Below are 20810 nucleotides of genomic sequence, written 5' to 3'. Positions count from 1 at the left end.
CCCGGAACACGACCCGCCCCACGGCAAGGAGCAGGGCAGGGCAGCAGGTGCTTCAGCTTCTCTTTATTGATGAAGAGTGGCAGGTGCTCGCCCACCCCAGGGGCCCGGGAGTGCAGGGGAGCGGGAGGGCTCTGGGGGGGACACGACTAACACGGAGACGTGAGGCTGCAGGGAGTGCAGGACGCTCTTCACACAGAGCCAATACCCTTCTTCTCCCCCCACTCCCAAAAATAAACAGCTTAGAGGGGCCAAAGACACCTGGGATTTGGTCTGTGGGGGGTTCTGGCTGCACAGGACGGGGAAGGAAGGGGACAGGGGAACCACTGACCACACGTGGCCTCTGCCCTTCCCTATCACCCCAAAATAGGGCAGGGAAAGGGACATTTCACACCCTGAGGACAGTCACTAGGCTACGAGGAGTCTCAGCTGCACTGGGACTACACCGACTCCAACAGACATGGAGGGAGAACTTAAAAAAGAAAAAAATAACCTAAACACTTCAAGTATATTTTTCTTTTTTAGTGATTTAAGGTCTGTTCCCCTGCTGCTGCTGCTGCGCTGGGTGGTGTTTAGCAACCTACATCCAGTCTAGGGCCAAGGGGAACATCGCAAGCGATGGCTGGTCTAAGGCAAGGGGAGGGGGCTGGGGGAAGGGGACAGTGGCTGGTTGGAGTCAGCGCTCAGGGAACGGGCACCACGCGCATGGTGTTGGTGTAGCCGGAGCCGGGACGCCAGCCCGTCAGGACGATGACCAGGTCACCGCTCTTGAAGAACCCACGCGCTTTGCCTAGGAGAGAACAGAGAGAGGCGTCACCTCGCTGCTCCCATGGTTCATAGCAAGACCTTCTCCTTCGGCTGCCCACCCATTTGGGACACTTTGCTCCACTTCGGGTTCCTCTGCAACACAGAGCTCACAATTCCAGAGCTTTGGAGAAAGGAGCCATGTCACTCCAGGCTTCTTTTCTTTCAGAAGTAAGGAGCATCATGGTTCAAGTGCTCATCACCTCACTGACCTCATGTTTATGAATATATAAAGGGTGAGTCTCAGGAGGATGGAGCCAGGCTCTTCTGGTGACAACCAGTGACAGGACAAGGGACAATGGGTGCAAATGGGAACACAGGAGGTTCCACTGAAATCTGAGAAGAAACTTGTTTGGGGTGAGGGTGGCAGAGCCTGGCCCAGGCTGCCCAGGGAGGTTGTGGAGTCTCCTTCTGTGCAGACATTCCAACCCGCCTGGACACCTTCCTGTGTAACCTCATCTGGGTGTTCCTGCTCCATGGGGGGATTGCACTGGATGGGCTTTCGAGGGCCCCTCCAACCCCTCACATTCTGGGATTCTGTGATCACGTTAAAACCCACCTGGTTTTCTGCTGGCAGCTATTTTAAGGTGGCCATGACAAAGCCGCTGTCCTATTTCGCCATCGGATGCGGCTGCGCTTATTCAACTGCTGTCCTCCCTTTCCCAACCGGATACCGTTACCACACAGGCAGCCGGTTCAGTTCCTCTCCCCGTTCCCACCGACGGCCCCAAAAGCGCGTTCTGAGGTGCCACTGCGTCCCAGCAGGCCGTCCACCACTCACCAACATTCATGCCCAGGTTCACGCGGAGGTCCACGTCCTCCGCCCACGAGCTGTGGGCTGGATCTTTGCAGAGCACGGGGAAGATGCCGCGGTACAGGTGGGCCTGGCGGGCCGTCTGGTCGTTACGGGTCACAGCGATGATGGGAGCGCGCGGGCGGTACCGGGACACCAGGTGTGCGGACCTGGAAGGAAACGGGACACAACGTGGAGCACAAGCAGCACCGAGGTTTGTTTGTCACCATGGAGGGCTCCACAAAACCCCTGAAGGGACACCAAGGGTGACCACAGGAGATGCTGGCAAGAGCCAAACTCTACCAACAGCTCAATGCGACTGGGCAGGCCACCACCAAAAGGGCGACGGTCCCCAACTCCAGTCTTGTGGAGAAAAATCACCTCATTTCCGAGTTCAGAAAGTGTCATCTGTGTGTTTCAGTCCTGAAAACAAGCCTTTATTTGTCCCCGTTGCTAGGTTAAGGTGGCGAGGTGCCATTTCTTCTGGCCTGTGCGAGCGAGCAGTCCTTGGCATCTCGCTGGGGCGGCCCTGCGAGGTCCCTCTGTTTTGAGGAGCTCCCGGTTGAAGAGAAGGAGCCCACAGCAGCCCGCACCGACGAGGAAGCCATTTGCCACATTTGCCTGCTAAAGCTGGCAAATGGGCCGGTTCCTCTGCAAGCAAACACAACTGGGGCCAAAACATACTGGGAAGTTGGGCACAAAGTCCTTAAAATGCTGTAAAATAGCAAGCAGCATGCCCTGGGTGGGGACTACGACTTTGCATCTGCAAATAAATGGAGATTAAAGCTGCAAAGCCGTGATTTTACAGCTCCACGAGCATGCTGCTACCTCCACTAGCGTTTGCAGCCTCATTTAGCGGAGCCAAGCTCAGCAATATTCAGATTTAACGATTGCTGCTTCAAGAAGGCAGCAGCAGGCTGCTGAAGCGCCCAAACACACGTGCCAGCTCTCAGACAATCCTTCCCGTGCTGTCCGAGAAGCCTCTTGGCTCCTCAAGGAGATCCAGGTACCTCGAGGCTGTAACAGAATCCACAGCTAAAAATATTCAAATATCAGAGTTCAAACCACTTCAAAAAGGTCAAGGGTGAGACTGGAGCCTTTTACAAAGAAACATTAGAAGCACAAAGGTATCCAGAAACTCAGTGCTTATGGTCACTTCTCGTCTCTGCAGAAAGCGGCTGCTTGAAATCACTTTAAGCTGTAATTTAAGGATTCACCGATGGTCCAGTTCTTCAGGTAGACCGTGCCCAGCTCATATAATCACATTCCTGCTACTGCACTATTTCTTTGGTCCGAATCCAGAGCAAGAAATTCAAATACTCTTCCAGAAAGCAGTCTGAGACTTATGGTCGGACGTGCTCTGCGGGCAGCCTAGTTCCTCCGGACGGCAAGGCTGATCAGCGAGGTTTCAGCTCCCTTTCCACAACTGGAAGAGCAAGTCTACTGGACAGAAATCCCAAAATATATAATTTCTAGCATATCTCACCTGCAGCCAAGGCACCGAGCTCACTCTGCTACTGGGTGCCTGCCAGGCGCCTGTCTGTTCAGCAAGATTAGTCGCAGGCAGGTGTATGGAAGCCCGTAAAAGAAAACTTGCAATGCTTCCAGTTTTCCTGTATCTAACAATTCCAGGCTAAGCAGCCCCCCAGGCTTAGGCAAGCAGGGCTGACGCCTGAAAGGTTTAGCAAGGGACCAATAGTTTGGATGCTACTATGAAAAGCTGAGGCCTTAATTTAAAATTCGAAAAAGAAGTAGACTCTGCATCCACTGAGCTTCTGCCTCACTGTTAAATCGAGGATCTCTTGCCAGGAAGTTTAAATGGAAGCTGCACCACATATTTTTCCGCTTGGCTCTTCCAGGCAGCGCTGCTGGCAGAGGAGCCGCCGGCTCGGCGCTGGTGCCACGCTGGCAGGGGCAGCCCGAGGAACGCGGAGGTGACGCGTGTGCAGATGTCTGAGCCGCCTGCCCATCTCCCCAGGAACCGGCACTGCAGGCAGGCGGCCGGGGCCCTCAGTCGCTGCTAAAGCCCGGACTTCACTCACAGCTCCGGTCTCTCAGAGCCACCTTTTTCTGCCGCGTCTCCTTCCCCCACCCTGTGACGAAGCGGGCTTGACCTGAAGGAACCTGTCACCTCCAGGAACCTGTCACCTCCTACCTTCCAGACTTGGTGAGGACAATAATGGCCCCGCTGCAGCACTTGAAGGACGCTTCCACAGCGCCAACAGCAGCGGCCTCGGTGGGATCGCAGTTGAGGGACGTCAGACGACGCAGCTCCTCAAACAATTGCCTGTGAAAGATGGCGGCTTCGGCCTCCCGGGCAATCTATAAGAGCAACACGCGTGCGGGAAGACAACACTCACGTCAGTCGCTCGGGGCCGCGCAGGATAAGGCGAGGTGCTCTGTCAGCAAGGTGCCACAAATACCAACAGCTTTTGACACTGAGTTACCAATTTGCGAGCCCAAATGGAGTGCAACACACTGAGGTGATGGCAATAACATCCTCATGGAGGAACCATTTGATTCTCAAGGTTTCTCTTTGAATCGGTGGCACCCACTGAGTCACCTCGCCCTGCCGAGCCCACACTCGGGTGACATTCATGCCAACTGCCAGGCACTCTCGCTCTGCTCCTGCCTACCTGCACTCCCTGCTGCAAGAGAGAAACTCAGCGGTTACGCAAGGCCGATACCGCAGCAACAAGCTGCTCGCTAAATATTTGCGGTGTTAGAACGGAGCGTGTTTTCACTCATGGAAAAAACTGGCACCAATCCCTTCTCTGAGCCCTACCTGCCGGACTCTGTCAGAACTATCAGGGCTGGAGCTAAGCACTTAAAAGAGGCCTCCACTGCGCCCGCTGCCATGGCATCGGCAGGGTCCCTGTTGTTAACATTGAGGCGCAAGATCTCTTCGAACAGCTGACGATGAAACATTGCGGCCTCAGCCTCACGAGCGATCTGCAGGCCCGAGTGAGAGGGGAGAAGGAGAGAAGAGGAAAGAAAAGGAAAGATACACCAGAGTAACATGAGATCACGTTAATTTGCTTAATTGTCACAGTAAAAGGATCTGAAGCTCAGGCTGTGAAACTCTTTGGCCCTCAGGTTGTGAATCTGTTGATCGCAACTCAGTCTAACATGCCACCGCCACACTGGCTGGTCCCCCAGCCGTTTAACCGGCGGGCCCTGGTCACCGGGCAGCATTTCAGAGGTGACATTCTCGCTATATTTTGGAGCAGGCAAACACAGATTGATTTTCAAGGACCGCAGCAAGCCAGCTCAGGCCACATTTTGTTGCTGCTGGTTATTATTTCCTTGAGAGACTCTTATGCCGGCCACGTGCCTCCAGTTCCTCAAGAGGTGATCCCTGCAGCTCCACGTTCCCCCTCTGTACTCTCCAAACGCCACACGGCACAGCTGGAAGTGTCTTCATGGAGCAAACATGCAAACAGGGCACTTGCCATCTCCTCCCTGTGAAGGGGAGATGGGCTCCCCGCTAGCTTCATTAAGTTTAGTTTAACTTCAGAGCCAATAGATTTAACTTGAGAGCCAAAAAAGTTTCACCTCCAAGTGCTGTATCAACTTCTCTTTTGAGAAATAAATAGGAACAAGTCTCCCTTATAGGGTTGTCACAACATGGAGAGACGAGAGGTGTAGAGGCACAACTAAGGGCTTTGTGGTCAGGTTAAGCATTTGCAACAAGTTCAGTCATCGATTCACCCCAGTACACTGGGAATCACTCGCATTTGAAGACAAGTCTCACCTCGGAAGGCTGCATCAGCCCTTGACAACCCGATAAAGGAGGCTTGCGGGACTGGAAAAGCATGCAAAGGTTGATCATCTTTTTCAAGGACAACTTCATTCCATTACTGCAGAAAGTGAGCAGCCACTACACAAAGCGTGAGGAGTTGATGTTTAAGCAGAGACTGAAGTGCACTTACGGTGAAAGCTTTGTAGTTAGACCCCTTCCAAATAAGAATTTTGCTGCTCTAGTGTTAGTGAATTATTTTCTGCGATGCTAGGAATTATCCCTCTTCCGCAGATATCAGTTTAAGCCAAAGTAGTTAAGTATCTTATGTCTAAAAATAAGAGGACACGTGTGACAGGCAGGAACAGTAGTCCAGTGCCAAGTCTGGTCCTAAAGCAGTTGGTTTTGTTACTGCTGGTTTTAACACTTGCTGTTAGATAAAAATTGGAATATTCGCCTCAAAACACTTACTGAAAAAGCAATAGCTGGGAGGCAGGCAGTTTATGTTTGGCTCTTGGTCCAAAGGCAGGCAGCTCTGCATAATGCGCAGAACAAACCCCAGTTTAAGGGAAGCCTGCAGTGGTAAGAGAATGTGCACACACACGCCGGCTTTGACAGTGGAAGGGCACAGGGATTCTCAGCCCCACGTCACAGCTGGCTTTACTCACGGGGAAACAGCTAGAGGGTTTCAGTGGGTACGCAGGGAGAGGGGGGAGAAAGGAAAATGCAGCAGCTACTTAAACCTTGGTCCTCTTCGACAGCATGGCCAGAGCAGGACTTGATAACTGTGGGTCGTGGACTGGAACCGGAGAGAAGCCCATCCCCACAAGCAGGAAACAGCCTGCCCAATATTGGAAAGCTTGCTACTAAACTTGAAGCATGTAGAATTGTCACAGAGGGAGACTGAAGAGCAAGCTCATTTCTATGAGGCCTGCTGGAAAGTGAAAGCACCGCAGAGTGCCAGCAGAGCTGCTGGGACAGACTGGGCAGAGACAGGAGACGTCTCCTAGAGGTGCAACAGCACCACAAAGAGCAGACACTGATGGTTCTCAGCACCACAGCCCACGTTTGCTGTCTGCACCTCACTACAGAGGGAGTTTACTTGCAACACTCCTGTAGCAGGACTCGATAAACAAATATGTAAACCCAAACCAATAGCAGTTTCAGGCTAGGGAACACATACAGGAGCCACTCTTTACCAAGGCCAAGTGTTCGCTCCCTGCTGTGACCGCCTGGCCACTTCAGCTGGAAATATTCACCTGCTCTGGCTACGCTGCAGGTTTTCAGACCGTGGTTATTCAGGGTGTTCTTGCTGGGCAAGGCTTCTCTTGACTAACACCATGAATTAGCTCAGATGAAAGATCCTGACTGGAGGGGGGGACGTGCTCCTACCGTCACAGAGTTGGCACCTTGCTGCCAAGTTCCATTAAATAAACTGAACGTATATTTGCTCCTCTGCACAGAGGATTAAAGCCTTGGGTGTTTCTGGCAGAGTGAGCAGGACCACTCCTAGGTCGACAGGAAGCACGTGAAGCAGATCCAGAACTCAGGCTACAGGTACAACGCAAGAATTTATGCCAGAATGGCAACCCAGGTTTAAGTTTTGCTGCAGCAAGTTTCCAACTCTCAGTAGAAAGTCAACCCTCATGGTTTAGGGGGTGAAAAACTGAGGAGGAACCATTTAGTTGCACCGTTAGCGTTCAGCTTGTAAAACAGCAAGTTTCATTTTACATTTGCCACGTGCAAAAAGCACCACTCCATATTGACCGTTATTGATTTACGTAATGCACTGCAAACAAACACTAGCTGAGTCGATTCATCTACATAACCTGAATTGCAAATAAAACTGGTGAGAGTTATCGCTGCTGTGATTCACAGCACAGGTAACTGGGGAGAAGCAACACTTGTAGACACTTGGCATCGAGCTTTTTGTCAGCTGAAACATGAGCTGGGTGAACTTGAAGCAGAGCAGAGGTTTCTGGCAGTTCAGGCATGTAAAAATCTGGTGCTGTCAGTACTCGTGCAATAAACACCCTCCAACACCAAGCACACCAGGTGCTGAATGCAACCGTGCTGTAAATCAGACTCACAAGCCTCCCCCCGCACCCTCCCACAGAGGACTTGGCCCTTACCTTTCATTATCTAGAGATAAACTGCTTAAGCAGCTCCTCGACCTTGGAGAAGCTGAAGGCATTTAAATATGCCAAAACAAATAGGACATTTGGAGAAACTCATACCAAGGTAACAGCAAAATCCCCTTCACCCCAGTCCTAAACAAAAACTCATGAAAAGCCTTAGATTTTTCAGAGCATTACAGAGCAGTTCTCAGCTCTGCCCTACAATAGTTTGGGTGCACAAAGTGAGGTTTCAGGCCCATGGCAGGCAAAAGAAACACCCACAGCGGCAGCGTGAACAAAGAAATCACGGCTTTGGACTGTACCAGACCCATTTAGATCTTCAGGTGCCTGGTTCAGATGGAAGATGCAGGGCAAGCAGGTTATTTTTCACCTGTGGGACAGGCTCTCCGCCCCAGCAAAGTACTCACAGCGTGCTGCATGCGCACAGCCTCCAGCGGGTAGTCTCCCTTGGCTGTCTCTCCAGAGAGCATGATGCAGTCCGCTCCGTCCAGGACGGCGTTAGCAACGTCGCTGCCCTCGGCGCGGGTCGGGCGAGGCTTCTTGATCATGCTTTCCAACATCTGGAAGAGAACACATCCAAGGAAATCAAGATACTGCAGAAAGAACTGGCCTAAGGACCCTGGGAGCAGAGTTCTCCCGTGGACACAGGACAGAGAAGGGCTTGGTCCATAACCAGCTTCAAATTAAGGCATCTATCAGTGAGAAAAAACAAGCTATTTTATATCCATTCTACATTTACTCCTTTTCCAGGGATATTTAACCCACACAACAAAGACATGGTATTCTGACTTTCACATTTAACTGCTCAGCACCGCGATTGGCCCAATTAACTTTGAGCTCTTCACAGCAGAGGGTTGGTCTCTTCTCCCAAGTAGCAAGTGGTAGGACAAGACAAATTGGCCTCAAGTTGTGCCAGCAGAGGTTTAGATTGGATATTGGAAAATCATCTTCACAGAAAGGATTGTCAGGCATTGAACAGGCTGCCCAGGGCAGTGCTGGAGTCACCAGCCCTGCAGGGGTTGAAAAGGCATTTAGATGAGGTTCTCAGGGACATGGGTTAGTGCTAGAGTTGGGTTATGGTTGGACTCGACAATCCTGAGGGTGTCTTCCAATTGAAACAATGTTACAATTGCTTTAGACATCTCTACAGAAAGACATCTTACAGAAAGCTCAAAACCAGCCACATTTTCCCAAATTAGCATTGAGGGGTTTGTTTTTTTCATCCAGAAATAGATAAACAGGAAGCTCTGCACCAACTCAAGTCACCAGCATCCAAGATTTCAGATTTTTTTATACAATAGGTATAGGCTAGTTCTTTCTGACGCTGCAGTGTGGGTACATCTCGCAAGACACTTGGGAACCTCTTCTCTGTTAGACACAGATGTGCTGGTACAGGGTGCCAAAGCGTGATTATTTTTTTCCCCAGACTTCAGTTGGCCCAAAAGGCACATACTGCATGAAGTTTTTAGAAATAAAACCTTCAGCAGCCACACAAGAGGGCCTGTAGCCCTACAGGGGAAGATCCCAAACACATCTTTAAAGAAGTGCTTCAAAATGAGCAATTCAGCCATGAGTAAAATGCCTTAGCTCTTGGCATCTCGCTCTCTAACAACCACCGGTGACAGCTACTGACGTTCAGCCCCTGCCAGACGAGCCAGCGCTGTGTTTCCAGTACCTGTGTGGCACAGATGATGGGTTTGCCAGCCCTGTTGCAACGCCCGATCATCATCTTCTGGGCGAGGAAGACTTTTTCAGCGGGGATCTCGATTCCCAGGTCACCACGGGCCACCATGATGCCATCACTGGCCTCCATGATCTCATCAAACCTGAGAGCAAGAGAAGAGGTTTGTTACCCAGTTTGCTCTGCAAAGCACCTTCCTGTTTGTTCTGTGCCCCCCCAAAACAGGGAGCATCACCAGGGCATGATACACAGCTACGCTGACAGCACACAGTCTTTCCATGCCCCATTTCAGTATCCAGCAACGCCAAGGCAGGAAGAAACAAAACCTAAGACCAAGTCACAGCATATGTAAAGTGCTATTTTATAAAGCTTTCTAAAGCTATAAAGAGACAGATTGATGGGAGCGTCAGCTGATCCAAGATCTTTTCACCTGATAGTTTGTCACAGATGTGGTGATAAAAATTTACACTCGCTATAAAAACATGCTGCAGATTTCTTCAGAGATAGAGGGAGATGGTGACACTGTCCTCAGGAGCTCAGGGCACGTGACAGTTACACAACCCACGGCTCATACTGCAGCTCCATCAAGTCTCCTGCATGTGGCATTAAGTGACAGCCTGCACTGCTGCTCTGTTACTCCGACTAGTGGCTTTGCTGCTGCTGGCAAGCCAGAGAGCAGGAGTCCTGACTACAGCGTGAGGAGGTTTTGTTCTGTTGTTGACACAGGATGACAAATGCCAAGTGCCACCTGCACACAGCTCACCTGCGCACACCCTCGTGGTTCTCGATCTTGCTGATGATCTTGATGTTCTTTCCCTTTTCCCCTAAGACCTTCCTGACAGCATGGACATCGGCAGCTTTGCGGATGAAGGAAGCAAACACCATATCCACGTTCTGCTCCACACCGAATTTTAGGTCCTGAATGTCCTTTTCGGAGACCGCGGGCAGGTCGACCGCGGCGCCGGGCAGGTTCACTCCCTTCTTGCTGCCGAGCATGCCACCGTTTTCAATCTCCGTCATGACATAGTCCTTGCCTGAAACAGATGCGTTCCCACAGTCAGTGTTTAGCGGTAATCTCCCCACTGCCAGCTCCCACACCGCCTCCCTGCCTGAGAACCGTCCTGCCAACCCCACGGCACGTGGTAACAGCGCATCGCTGCTCTCTTCAGCAGATCTATGCAACGCACAAGGTTGCGATATACCCGTGGGAACACAACGGACCTGTTTAAAACCACATCTACACTGATCTTGAAGAAGATGCTATTTGTTCTGCATGGGAGGTTGAAACCGTCTCCCCCAAAAAAGCTACTGGGTTGCACTTCTGTACACAGGAGCCTTGTAATAGCAACCTGAGCACCCCAAAAGCCTCATCTCCATCTCCCTACATGCTCTGGGACCAGAGACAATACCTTGAGGCTAGAGCAGTTTAGGCAGCACCATAAAGGAAGTATTGTTGAGCTAACCTTGCTCCTACATTACCAGTTGCAGCTAGTTCTGCCTCTAACCACAAAAGTCAAGCTTTATGCTGTCAAACTAGTTAAATCCTGTATGAAAAGTATGAATCAGCTAAACATGCTTTGATCACAAGCACTGTGATGTCCATACCACACATTCACCTTTGAAGAGGGGTTTTAGATTAGTGTAGTGAAACCCAGTTAGTTTCTGGAAACTTGTTAAGTGTGGAGAAAATTTTGCTCCAAGTCTCACTGCAGCATGAACCACCACGTACTTCTTTCTTTAATACACGGCTGAAAGCTAAAAAACTGTTACTGGAGGGAAAGCAGAAGTATGTTCTGAGCCAAATAACAAAGAGGCACAGCTAGAACAGTCGTTACACACCTTTCTCCTTAACCAGCAAGGAAATCAGACCGTCATCCACGTAGATTTTGCTGCCAACATCTATAACCTTGATGAGATTCTTGTAGTCCACCCACAGCACGTTCTCATCGCAATTCTCCATGAAGGCATCGTCCAGGGTCACTTTGAGCTGTGCACCCTTCTTGAGCTCCACTTCTGCTGTGCCACTCTGCAGGTCACAACATGCGTTTCAGCAAAACCAGTAAAAACCAGCACACAACCACATCCCAGCCTGCAGTACTTTGTCCCAATTTTTGTTTGTTTGTTTATTACCTTGGTAGATTTTTTGTTTGGAAAGGCCACAGACATAACACAATATCTAGTGTTTCATGCTGAAAAAAGAGAGGTGGGGGGGGAAAGGGGGAAAGAGCAACTTACTCCCTTAATGAGTCCAGTTCTGATTTCAGGTCCCTTGGTATCGAGTGCAATAGCCACAGGTCTGTAGGTGATGGGATCAGAGGCAAAGCTCTCTGTAGCTTCTCGCACGTTCTTGATTGTGCCCTCATGATACTGGCAAAGAATTAAAAATAAAAGATGGAAATATTCAGACCGTTTCTATTCTACCCGTTATAAGATCACCACACAGCCCAAACGCTGCCCTCACTGCCAGCTCTGCTCTCACACGATGCTCAATTTCAGTTCTAGCTTGAGAATTTTACTCAGGCTGAGCTTCCAGCGAAGCAGAGTGTGAGGATACAAAGGCCATCCCCACGTGAAAGTGGAGTCGGGCTGTTCTCTGGCTCTGCTTTTGGTGCCCCCCATTCCAGGCCCAGCAGGACAACTCCAGGACGCAGCCCAGGTGCTCGGTCAAAGTGATTTTCCGTCAGGACATGCACCTGCTGTTTGGAGATGGCTCACCGATCAATGAGCCTTGAGGAAGAACGGTTCTGAAAGCTTTGCTCAACATCCACCCGCCTGTTCTGCATGGCAGAACACGGGCAGTGCTGGCAGCTGGACCATTCTGTGCGCAGAAAGACTCCTGAACGCCAGGCAAATGCCACAGCTCAGTGACTGCCCCACACGGCTGCTCTCCTCAGGAGGAGGCCATCCCACGCGCTGCCAATTCCCACACAGATTTCCAGCCTCACCCCTCTTATCAGCCCCACAGGCGAGCAAACAAGCTTTTTATAACTCTTTGGCTTAAATCTCCCGTAAAGATAAAAGATTTGCTAAGAGGACATGATCCACCAAAGTATTTACATTCTCTTTCAAGAGCCAAAGCAATCGCGGAGTTCAAGACTCCAGCACCACGCACCCGGCTTCCAAACTTTCACGTGTACAAGAGCATTTTGCTAACACTGCCAGTTTCAGCACAGGCAGTTCTGGGGGGAAACTCCCATCCCAAGCACCTCAAAAGAGCTTCAGATGACCAGCAGATCAGTTTACTTTACTTGCTTAAACAACATCAAGAGATAACCTTGACTGCAAGTTGTGTAACACTTGGCAGTTTTGCAGATAAGAAATACCCTTTCCCCTCTCTGTGCCACAGACAGTGTTTGACCCGATTCACCTGGAAACGCACCCGTCTGCCTCGACACGAGCCCCACACACCGGCTTTTCAGTATCACGAGGACGATAACCCAGAGCCAGAAAGGTGGGGCCGGAAAAAGCCGTGCTAAGGTTTATGTGCATGCCCTTGGCCAGAGATAAACCACAACTACTAACTCTTTAGAGCAGGAAAAAATATTTCATTTACTCATAGAGAGTGCAAGTTGAGACTGAGAAGACCCAAGCCTTCCACACACTGCAGCCTAAATGGATGCAGTACAGAAAACATGCCTGAACAGTGCTGTGACGTCTATCTGGTCCCAGTCATCTGGAATTTTTCCTTTTTAGTTTGATACTGATGACTAACCGGCTCCTAGGGCGTCTGACTTCCTGAAGAGTTACGCATGCAGAACAGGAATGCAGATAGAGCTGGATGAAAAAGCCATTTTTTTTTTCTACATAAAAGGGTTGCAACCAGGTGCTAGAGCATCTCTGTTAACGTTGAAGCCCTGCTGAACGCTTTAGGGTGGACACAAGAACCAAAATGCTCACAAGTGAAAACCCTTTAGGGCTTCACTGGGAAGTGGAGTGATTTGGAGGAAGCAGGAGGGGACTGAGACTTAAGACTGGCTCCAGCTGGCAGTCAGGCTCAACAGGACACGACAGCAAGGCCAGACTCTGCTGTAAGCCAACCTCATCGGTACAAATGTGCAATTAGACCTCGCCCAAAGCAGAAAGCCACAGTCCCTGTCCTCAGCCCCCGCTAACAAGCACACAAACCACAGCAGCGGTTCCGCTGGGCAGTAACGGTGTGAAAATTCCCAGTTTCAGGCCTGGCCACCAACTAACTCCCTGCTCAGCCACCTGGCTGCAGGATTTGATGACTGAGGGGCAGGTTTTGCTGTCTGCAGCCTTTGCACCAACACTACCCTGGGGTGTTTAGTCAAGGTCTGACAGTTTTGCACAGTTAAGCATCAGACCTTTTGATTTTGACAGTGCCCTGTGGCCTTTAAAGGCCACGAGGGTGAAAGGCCAAGCTGTTACACAGCATGAGGCTCACGGTTCAGCAAGTAAAGCCACCTACAGCTGCTACTGGCTACCGGCTGACATTCTGAGAGCTGAAGGGCAGCCAGGGTAAAAAAAAATTCAGCGGAAAGGCTCAGCGTGGCATTCTAGGCAACCTGGAACGGGATCCTCAGCTCCTCCCATATCGCTGAGGATCTCATCTATTTATATCAACGAAGGCTTGTCTGCCATGGGCAGTCTTGATTTCTTTTGACCTTACTTTTCTAAGCTCACCACACCAGCTCCCAAGTACCGTGGTGCTAACCTCATGGCTGCCAGGAACGTGGCTGGTTTGCCGAGTAAACCCAGGAGTCCAATTATTTCACCTATGAGTGGTAATTACATCAAATCCCTAACAGTTTTCTTTTAAGACAAGGTTATTCATTGATCACCTGCTTGCAAAACCCCAGCAATAAAACAAAGAAGCGAGACGACCACCTGATAGCGTGTACTCCTGCAGAGGTGCACAGCAGGGACAAACGCTCCCGGCTGCTGCTGTGAACTGCGAAGTGGCAGCTTTGTACCACAAACAGTAGGACAGGAGGAAGAACTGAAGGATTTCATGGCGAGCAGTTGGCACACGAGGGTCAAATACCAGTTACCTGGCTGCCTGGTACAGAAAAGGGTGTGGAACCTACTGGAACCGCTTTCAAAATGGCTCAGAAAGGGCATGTAAACGTTATCAGCAATTACGCGGGCTCAGTATGTACAACTGGCACACTTTCCCCAAAAGCAGAGCTAAGTTTTGCCTTCCCAAGCCAAGGCTGGTCTGGAGTAAGCTGGATTTCCCTCCTCCAGGAGATGAAGGGTCAGACGACACACACAAGGCCCAGTGGGGCCATATCAGTTCAGACCGCGCCCTTACCTCGTGGGTGCCGTGAGAGAAGTTGAGGCGGGCAACATTCATTCCAGATTTAATCATTTCCTTCAGCTTGTCCACTGAGCGGGAGGCTGGGCCTAGAAGGAGGAAACAGTTTGAATATTAACTTTGTAAAAATAATGAGATAACTCACACAGGCCAGGCTGTTTCATGTGGAAAAGGTATAATGGATACAGACTTGCTCAGCACCGAAGCTGGTTATCTTTATGGTAGCAGAGACTGTTTTAACTTGCCTTGAGGAGCGCAGCAGAACCTGACCAGTTCTGCTTTCCCCAGCTACCAGATTCACTCCCAGCAATAACACTGCTTAGACAGACATGGGAAAGCCGCGTTCTCTCACCACACAAGTGCAGCCCTGGCAAGGGATGAAAGCTGAAGCCTTCCCACAATTTCCCTAACGAGTTTCACCAACACAGGCACTCATAGCCGCGATTCTCTCCTATCTAGGAATCGCCTACCGATGGTGCAGATGATTCCGGTGTTTCTCGCAATGGTTGGCTCCGAGTCAATGTCCAGGCGGCACATGTGCTCCAGGAAGGTGTCGGCCATGGCAGCGTGCAGCTGCTGGGTCTGGATGAAAGCCGTCCCTGCATCATGATGCTTCGACATTGTTGCTGGAATCCTGTGTCTACAAGAGAAGAAAAGCAGTGCCAGGTTTAGGAATCACCCAAACCTGCTCATCGAGGAGAGACACCAACACACCCACGTGATGAATATGGAGGTAACAAGAAAGCTGCTACTGGGTCAAACTACCTTTATGTTCCTACTTGAGAAGTCTTAGATACAGGCAAGACACACTTCTATTTCCATGTCATCCCCCACGGACGCCACCCAAAGCTCACCTGCCTTCTATGCAGATGTTCCCTTCATAGCTTCTCTTCATTGCCAGTCTTCCCCTGGAGCTACACAACGCAACAAAATTCAAGCACTTGAGTGCGCAGGCAGAGATTCTGCCTCCTCCCTCCCAGCTCTGCGCTCATTTCTCCTACAGGCCTCGGCTGCGTTTCCCATCGCAACCGGGGCAGCTCGGTGCCAGCACGACTGCGGACGCGCTCTTACGTGGGCAATCTCCTGCCGAGAAGCACCTAATCACAGCAAAGTCTGCCTAAGCTTAAAACCCATCCTCTAAGCCTGTACAAGCAAGTAGGCTTGAGTTGATTAAACGCAACACCTTGGCAGAGAGCATGTGAAAGACTGAAGGCTTCTTTAAAATGTTCAAGGCCCCTCTTCAAAGCAAAGACACTGTAGGTCTAATCCCATTCCCCCTCACCCAGGGCAGCAGCAAACCACCACCAGGTTTCAGACTAGTTATTTTTTCAAAATTGGGATGAAAACAAAACCTCTCAGAATTCAGGCTGCTTGCCTCTACAGGACTAGAGCATCCCCACAATGAAAGGAACGGCCCAGATCCTAAGAGGAAGCTGAGCTGCAGCTTAACCGTCTGCTGGGATGGGAGGACACCCATTTCCCAGCAGCACCGCTGCCCCCAGGCATTTCTAATCACACACCTCAGGCTGTTCTGGAGTAGCAGTGGTGGCTAGAAGCTGTTTGTCCTCTTCAACCTGCCCAGACTAGATTGCTGGTGCTTAAAAAGCCTCCAGTATAAGAGTGATGCAAGGTGGCTACCAGCACAGCAGATCACTAGTCAAGTTTCAGTGGTTTGACTCCAAAATTCATCCCCTGGGCACGCCGGGGATATTCAAAGCAGGCTGCTCTTGCATCAGAAGCTGCCTTTGCCTATAGGATATATACCTTTAGCGTGGCACTGGTAGAAACACAGGTTGCTGCTCAGCTAAATGCAGGGATAGAGCAAGGGTTTAGTTCTGCCTGCCCCCAGCAGACAAAAATACCTCAAATAAATCACAAAACGGTGCTAGCTGCACACACCAGCGTTGAACCAGAGGCACTAATAAACCCAAAAGCTTTGTCGAAGCTGTCAGGGGTGACCAGAAAGAAGCTGCGCCCCTAAGAAACAGGCAGGGAGATGCGCCTGCCCGCTGCCGCAGAGGCTCCCTCGCCCGATGCTCCTCCCTTTGCTCCGCAGCCCTTCCCCACGTACGTGCAGATCGTGCGGATCCTCTTGCGGGCGGCCCTGACTCACCATCGCCTCGCTCCCATGCGGCAGAAAGCAGTCAGGCCAGCGAAAAACCGTAATTTGTGCTGGCAAAGCCTCCTTCCCCTCAGCCCTGCCAGAAGCTGCTGATTCACCGCAGTCAGTACAAGAAAGTCTGCCCACATAAAAAGCCCGACAAAGTCCCATTATTATAGGAAAACTCGCTGGTTAGACCTGAAACATTGTATTTTGGCCCTCTAACACTTGCTGCTGCATCTTCCGACACCTGCGGAGCGGTGCCGGCTTCTCTAGATGCCCATGCCAAAAAAAATAACATAAGCCTTTGCTGGGAAATTGCCTCCACACCAACACGGGCGAGCGGGTCTGTGCAGTTTCTGGGAATGAGATGGAATAAGAAACAACACGATCTCGAGACAGAAACTGCATCCAGAGCATGACTTGGAAGATTTTAAAAACAGGCAGTCGAGTTCTCCCTTTCTATCTCACAGAAACCCCCTACCCACTCGAGTCATTTGCAAATATAATTTTAAAGCCCCTAAAGCCTTTATAAATATATATAGAGAAAGGAAAATTCAGTTCTGAGTCACAAGCCCCCTTCATCAGATTTTCCAGCAGTTCAATGAGCTCAGAAAAATTAACCAGACACTGTGACCTTGTCCAGGAGCAAGAGCAGAAACGCAGCAGCCTAAAAGTATCCCAAACACCCATCTGCCCGCAGCGGCGTGCCCCGCTACCAACAGCTTTCTTTTTTATACCTCCTCCTGCCTCCCATTACTATATATTTACAAAGCACCCACTGAATTCTGATGGAAAGAGCAGTCTTATAAATATAACAGGAATGTTTGGCATTTCCCACTAATCCAGACTCGGGGTTTTTTTATTTAAATCAAAGCAGCAAGGACTTCAAGGACAGCTGAAGACACTGTCTGGGCTGAGGGAGGAATGGGGGAAGCAACACACTACAAAGCACTGAATAAATACAAATTCCTTCCCCAATAACAATCAAATCCCCGAGTTTATTACTTGGGCTGCCTGTGCTTCAGGCAGGACACCCTGAAGACGTCTGCTGTCTCCATGGCTCTTGAATATTCTAGAAAGAGCCGTTGGAGGTCAGGACGAACGGTTTGGCAGTAGCGAGGTGACTGACTAACCCCAGCCAGCTCATCCTGCGGTCGGCTCAGAGAAGCTCTAAATCCCCAGCACCTCCGGATCTGCCCCTGGGGAGGGAGAAAGGAGAGGAGACAGTGGCAACCCCCACCCCGGTGACAAAGGGTGACAAAGGGAAGTGGAAACTGCAGCACAAAGGCCTAGCAGGGACTGTCCCCAGGCAGGACCGGTTTTAACCATCGCTGCACCACACAAAGATGTTTTACCACCTGTGAAAGTTGCAGGCTGGTTTTATTAGCTCTGCACGGGTCAGCCCCGCTTACACAACCCTGCTGATGCTGCAGAAGAAGGCTGCTCATGCCCAGAGGCAGAAATGGTTTGAGTTAGCAGTTACATTTGAGAAGGGCAGGGTTATGAAACCAGGCAGGCCTTCAGATTCCCAAAAAAAAAATCAGCTTTGCTTGTTCCAGAACCTAAAGGCACTCAACAACAAAACAATCTAGCTCTGCAGCAAAGCAGGCTTTTAACACAGACTGTTAAGCTCTTTTCCAGAGAGGGAGGACACAACATCCTGCCCTCGGTGGCTGCTGCAGGAGGTGGCATCGTGCTGTTATATAAGGACAAGATGGCCACCCCAAAATGCCAGCTCTTTTCTGCACCGCTGGACGTGACCCAGGAGCCATCACCTGCTCCGGGCTGGCGCACGCTCTCCCCAGCAGCTCCGCAACGCAGATACCTCGCCGGTTTTACAGCAAATGAGTTCTGAGGGCCAGGAAGGTCAGGTGAGCCGGCACAGCGCTGGGCAACATCAGCACTTTTGCTGTGTGCAGAGGAATTAGCCAAGTCTGCCCTACCCAGAGGCTTAAAAAAAATAATCAAGTGAGTTGAGGTGACAAGCAGCAGATATCTGGCAACAAAAAAGACTTATCTGGAGGATATTTGCAGTGCAGGCACACCTACTGACTTAACCTTGCAGTGTGTTGCTCTGACAGAGGACAAGGAGCTTTTCACCTTGGCCCCGCACCAGAAACCACCCAGCTGCCTTCAAGGAAACTGTAAAAAAAAAATAAATATCTTTTTTTTTTGCATTATTAAACAAAGTTGGTTTGTTTGATCCATTTTTACATTTAAATATAACTCTAGGTGAAGTGTAAATCCTTCTGCTGCAGCCCCAGGATGGAGATGAGCTGCGCGCCCAGCTGTGGGCGGCAGCCACAAGGTACTGCAGCCCCATTCTCTACGTGCCACCCATCACCATCTCCCCCCACAGGAGATAAAGGACCAACACGTGGTCCGGCAGGCCTGGGAAACGCTTTGTTTGCCCTAAATTTAATTATCAGCTCAGCGTGCGGAAAGGGAATTAACGCCGGTGTTAGATCGCCCCAGCTAAGGCAAATAAACTCAGGTTTTCCTAAGATATACAGCTGTGGGTGGATAAAGAAGTAGGGAGTCAAGAAAAAGGCAGGCTGCTCAGGCGAGGGGCTCGGAGGCAGCGCTGTGGTCTCTGTGAGCTCGTTACCCAGCGAAAGTGAAGTTTCTCGGAAGCGTTTTGCAGATGGAAGTCCCCACTCCCAACACGTGGCCGGCAGCAGAGCTTCCTGCCTCAGTAATAAGGCTTTAATTAGTGCAGGGACGGCGTGGAAACGAGCTGGCATCAGCACGACCCACGAGGCCACCCAAAATCTAACTCCTCTAAATCAGCCTAAATTTTGCTTTATCAACGTCAGGCGTGAGATTATGTGCTTGGGACTGATTTTTTTTTTTTTTAATTTAGCACTCCTGGTTGCACAAGCTCTCAAGTTTTCCTGGAGGTAACTGGGCAACCAAAAAAACCTCTTTGTCATCCCACCTTCAGGCCAAGGCAAATCACGACCAGCGGCAGCCCCTTCGCAGGAGCAGCAGGTAGCCAGAAAGTTAAGGCATTAACACCACAAAAACCTCTGCGAAACACTGATTTCCGTCAACCTGGGCCCCCCCCGATAACCGGTTCCCTTATCAGAACAAAGCAGGTTTATAGAGATCGCCGTCTACTTCTATGAATCTGAGGAGCCAGCCAAGAGGTTGCCATTGTCCACCGACAAAAGCGCCATTCATGTCCCTGCAAAAAGGCTTTCAACACGTTTCAGAGGTTTCCGCAGTTCAAGGGACCGTCCAAATCGATGGGACGTGCCCAGGCAGGCGTTAATTACGGGAGATAATTAATTCAGAAGGGGCCTTCTCTTCCGAGGGAGGGTAGACTAAAGAGGCTGCAGCATCACTGGTGAGCTCAGTCAGCCGTGGGCTGATTTAAGCCGTTCCGAGCGTCGCGGTGGCCGGACGGCAGCGCAGCCGCTTTGGGGAAGAGCGAGGGGGGAGCCGGCAAAGCGCTTCGCTCCGGCTGCATCTGACTCAGCCTCCCAGCACACTCCGGTGCAGCCTCAGCCACCAGGAAGCCGGGCGACATGTTGCAACGCGGGCCCTGCGCTCCGTTTTACCGCATCCCCCCCCCCCGCGCCGTTTCCCTCAGCGGTACCTCAAGGACCGACGCCCCCATCACCAAATCCCGGCGCCCCCTGAGGACGCGGCCGCGGGCGGGACGGCGGCCACCACGTGCTCGCGGACCCCCGCCTTCCCAGGGGGCACCGCGGCCGCGCGCGCCCCCACGGCCCCCCTCAACCGCCGCCTGAGGGGAGACCCTCACCCAGTGGCGGGAACGGGGATGAGGATGGCGGTGGTGGGAACGGGGACGTGGGTGTCGGGTACCGCTGCGCGGGTACCGCTGCTCGCTCGCCGCTGAGCACTCAGACCGCCGTTACCTGCTATCGCCGCACGGCCTCCACCCACTCCCGTTCTCTCCGAGAGCCGCCGCTCTTCTGCGCGCCGGTCTGCTGCCCCGCCAAGGTGATCCCGGCCGCAGCACCGCCCCGCGGATCCCTCCGCCGCCCCCTCCCCACCCCGGGAGGAGGCGGGGCGCCGGGACTCCTTTCTCCGGCGGACGCACAGAGCACGGGAGGGAAGCGCTGCGCTACCGTACACGCCCAGGCAGCCAATGAGGTGGCGGCGCAAGGAGCACGCACGCAGCGGAGCGGCCGCTGCCTTAAAGGAGCCGCGCCCCGCCGCTCTTAAAGGCGCCGCGACTCGTCCCGCCTGTCTTCAAGGGTTCGCGGCCCCCGCAATTCACATCACCCGCACCCGGCCCGGAGCGCTG

The 20810-nt window shown here is 51.5% G+C and overlaps 1 protein-coding gene across 10 annotated transcripts; it reads right to left on the bottom strand.

Annotated features, from left to right (window-relative positions):
* Positions 1-48: 48 nt before the first annotated feature.
* Positions 49-20653, bottom strand: PKM (pyruvate kinase M1/2). Of its 10 annotated transcripts, none has more exons than XM_065076285.1 (12): positions 20136-20236; positions 15285-15344; positions 14901-15070; positions 14428-14519; positions 11388-11519; positions 10992-11178; positions 9916-10186; positions 9147-9297; positions 7879-8031; positions 3750-3916; positions 1583-1764; positions 49-787 (listed from the first exon to the last, which is right to left on the bottom strand). In XM_065076285.1, the coding sequence occupies exons 2-12, from the start codon at positions 15323-15325 to the stop codon at positions 681-683; spliced, it is 1653 nt and encodes a 550-aa protein (XP_064932357.1). In that variant the 5' UTR covers positions 15326-15344; positions 20136-20236; the 3' UTR covers positions 49-680. The 10 variants fall into 10 exon arrangements, with proteins under 10 accessions (XP_064932357.1, XP_064932360.1, XP_064932356.1 ...); XM_065076288.1 differs by lacking the exon at positions 20136-20236 and adding an exon at positions 18588-18676; XM_065076284.1 differs by lacking the exon at positions 20136-20236 and adding an exon at positions 18580-18671.
* Positions 20654-20810: the final 157 nt, after the last annotated feature.

Source organism: Columba livia, chromosome 11 (assembly GCF_036013475.1).
Source record: "Columba livia isolate bColLiv1 breed racing homer chromosome 11, bColLiv1.pat.W.v2, whole genome shotgun sequence".
NCBI lineage: Eukaryota > Metazoa > Chordata > Aves > Columbiformes > Columbidae > Columba > Columba livia.
The sequence above is the reverse complement of the archived record's forward strand: the minus strand, read 5'-3'. Positions and strand labels throughout refer to the sequence as shown.